We start from the raw sequence: 3,206 nt of genomic DNA on the forward strand, positions 1-3,206 counted from the left end.
AGAGGGGAATGGCTATCTCAGGACCCTCAGGATCAGGGCTGTCTTACAGGATGCAGATTCTCTTGCTTGGCAGAAAATATCAAAGCCTCTGGCTCAATGGACATTCCCTTTTAGACACTAAGTGCATCATTGGTAACTACTGCTGACTGAAGTCCCAAAGATTTTGTCTGGATTTTCTTCTCTATGGCAAACACAAGATCTTTGCATTACCTGAGATAAAGTAAGGGGTGGAGGGAGGAAATGGCACTCAATCATTTTAGAAATTGAATAATGTCTGAGAAGAATGGGGAATTTGGAATTTGATATGTTACATTTAGAAAAAATAAATGAACATTACTTATATCCTCAAGAGTGTTACAATAAAATGTATACCAACTAACTGAAAATGAGAGAATTCTGATGAAATGTCTTTGATTAAAAACTGCTATCTTTGTAATAACCATGTGATTAGCCTTTAGTCCAAAAGTATAACTGGTGTCATTCTTTACAGGACTGAGCTGGTGCTGATGCAAAAGCCCCAGCCAATGAACCCAGAGCTCAATTCATGGCACATCACTGGAATCCTAGACATGCTGAACAACTTCAGAGGTAAGAGTCAGCCCTCTGACAATGAGGCCTCAATTTCTTTCTTTAGTGGGTTTCTGGTGATGAGCCATCCCCATTTCGATTTTATTTTTTCTGACATGAAAGTAGTAAGTGACTTTCCAAAACTTTTGTATTTTCTCTCTCTGCATAGTTATAGTAGGATAATCAAGACTGAACTTTTAACTTACAGTTTGTTGAAAATGCCTAACAAGACACATATTATATCCGACACAAGATAAGGAAGAGAAGAAAGAGTATTCACGCAGGTCATGTGGTTTTGAAGAGTTACAAGACTTAGTTCTCAGAGTAGCAAGAAATATTGTATGTTTATTCATTTTCTTCCAGTTTTAAATACTTTCCTCCAGTTGTAAATACTTACAATATGGCATTGGTGGTTTTTGATTTGTTGGCTATTCCAAATGCATTTATCATGCATTGTACAAATAACATTTTCTGTTTATAAAATCAGAAAGCTTTGTCCAATCAAAAAAACTACTAAAATTGCCATAAGCAGAGCAATTCTAATGCTATCAGATCAATGTCAAGACAACTGAAAGTCAAGGGGTCTGTGCACACAGCCTGGCCATGTTAGGCACATACTAGAGAGCAGGTGTGGACAGCAGAGAGCTGACAGGGATTAGATTGAATAATGTAAATAATTAATAATTATTTGTTAAAAATAATTAATAGTTAAAAATAAGATAATGTAAAGCCAGAATATTCTTATCAGAAACATGTAAATTGTGCATGTTGATTTCTATCAATTTTTTTGATGTTTGAGAATGTACCAGGCACAGCATGTATCCTAATAAATGCCTGCATCACAGCAAAGTGATGTCTATTGATGAANATAATGTAAAGCCAGAATATTCTTATCAGAAACATGTAAATTGTGCATGTTGATTTCTATCAATTTTTTTGATGTTTGAGAATGTACCAGGCACAGCATGTATCCTAATAAATGCCTGCATCACAGCAAAGTGATGTCTATTGATGAACGCCACTAAAGACAAACAACAAGAGTTTTCTACTAAAGTAGAGGGAAAATAGTTTTAGGTATGCACTGAAAAATTATCTAAAAGTGGATATGAAATCAGTGCTTCATACAGTGGTATGGCCAGCTTTTCTGTTATTTTCTCTTTTTCTCTATGACTTGAAGAATTTCTGTGTGCTGTAGAGGTCCTACTAACCCTTCCTCTTCAAAGATGAGTAAGTCTGAACTCCCCTTGAAGGAGGGGGAAATGAGGTGAATAACTGGGCAGAAAGCCTCTGCCCCTGAGGACGTAGAGATGCCATTTGTTGGTCTAATTTTTGCCTCTTTCTGCAGTGGATAATCCTCTGAGTAAGGAAACAGCCAGTTGCTACATGAGTCTTTCTGAAAATGTCAGAAGTATGATATTTGGAGATGACCATCACTGCGTATCCAGAGAGCTCCAGACAGTGGAGAGTTTTGCAGCATGGGGTGCTCAGACCTTTACCTCTGGTAGGCATTACTGGGAGGTGGACCTGGCTCACTCCTCCAACTGGATTCTGGGAGTCTGTAAAGATTCCTGGACAGGCGATACTGATATCATTCATGATTCTGAAGAATCATTTTTACTATTTTCTTTTAAGAGGGGTGATCGTTATAGTCTCTCCACCAACTCCCCACCCTTAACTCAGTATGTGAAAAGTCCTCTGGGCCGAGTTGGGGTGTTTCTGGATTATGACAATGGAATCGTGAGCTTTTACGATGTTTACAAAAGTTCCCTCATATATAGTTTCCTTCCTTCCTTCTTCTCTTCCCCTCTTACGCCTTTCCTTTGCCTTGCTTCCCCATGGAAAGTCAGGCTTCATGATGATTTACTTGTGAATTCCCATATCGGAGGAAACTAAGGTCCTGAGACCATCTTATGTGAGGTAACAGGACTGTGCCAGACGGTCTTTGAACATATTGTAACTTAAGGAAACATAATTACTTTATGGTTACAAAATAAGATAACTATATTGAGTGTATAAATTTGTTTATTAAATTATTATAATTTTTTTATTATGAAGCATTTACCAGAATATCCACAATAGTTTTTTTTACTTTTTTGTATAATAAAAGGTTTATTGAGATAAATGCACACATTGTGAAAAACACTCTTCTAAAGCACTTAATTCAGTGCTTTTTAGTATATCCAGAGTTGTGCAACCATCATAATTATTAAAATCCAAGACTTTTTTTTTTTTTTTTGTCTTTTTGTCTTTTTCCATGTCCGGCAACGGATCGCAACCCTCAGTGTTGCCCCCGTACCGGACCGGGGACCGGCAACAGGATCGCAACCCTCGGTGTCACTCCCGCGCCTCGCTCAGCCAGTGAGTGGGAACCGGTCTGCATGTGGGATCCGAACCCTCGGGAGGGAGCGCTGCCGCGCTTCCCAAGCGGCGCACCTATCCAGTGCGCCACCGGGCCGGCCCTAAAATCCAAGACATTTTCATCATTCCGACAAGAAACCGAACACCCATTAACAGTTAGTCTCCATTCACCCTCCCACATCCCCTGGAAATCCTTCATCTACTTTTGATCTTTATGAATTCATGTAAATAAAATTGTACTATATGTGGCTTTTTGTGTGTGTGTTTTTTTCATCCATGTT

The 3,206-nt window shown here is 38.7% G+C and overlaps 1 protein-coding gene across 1 annotated transcript in view; it reads left to right on the forward strand.

Annotated features, from left to right (window-relative positions):
* Positions 1-2,516, forward strand: part of LOC103607813 (tripartite motif-containing protein 64-like) — a 7,165-nt gene extending 4,649 nt beyond the window's left edge. Inside the window, 2 exon segments of the mRNA XM_008592278.1 lie at positions 491-588; positions 1,913-2,516. Of these exon segments, the coding sequence (XP_008590500.1) occupies positions 491-588; positions 1,913-2,460 (646 nt within the window). The 3' untranslated portion in view covers positions 2,461-2,516.
* The last annotated feature ends 690 nt before the right edge of the window (positions 2,517-3,206 follow it).

Source organism: Galeopterus variegatus, unplaced genomic scaffold, assembly GCF_000696425.1.
Source record: "Galeopterus variegatus unplaced genomic scaffold, G_variegatus-3.0.2 Scaffold7732, whole genome shotgun sequence".
Taxonomy (NCBI): Eukaryota; Metazoa; Chordata; class Mammalia; order Dermoptera; family Cynocephalidae; genus Galeopterus; species Galeopterus variegatus.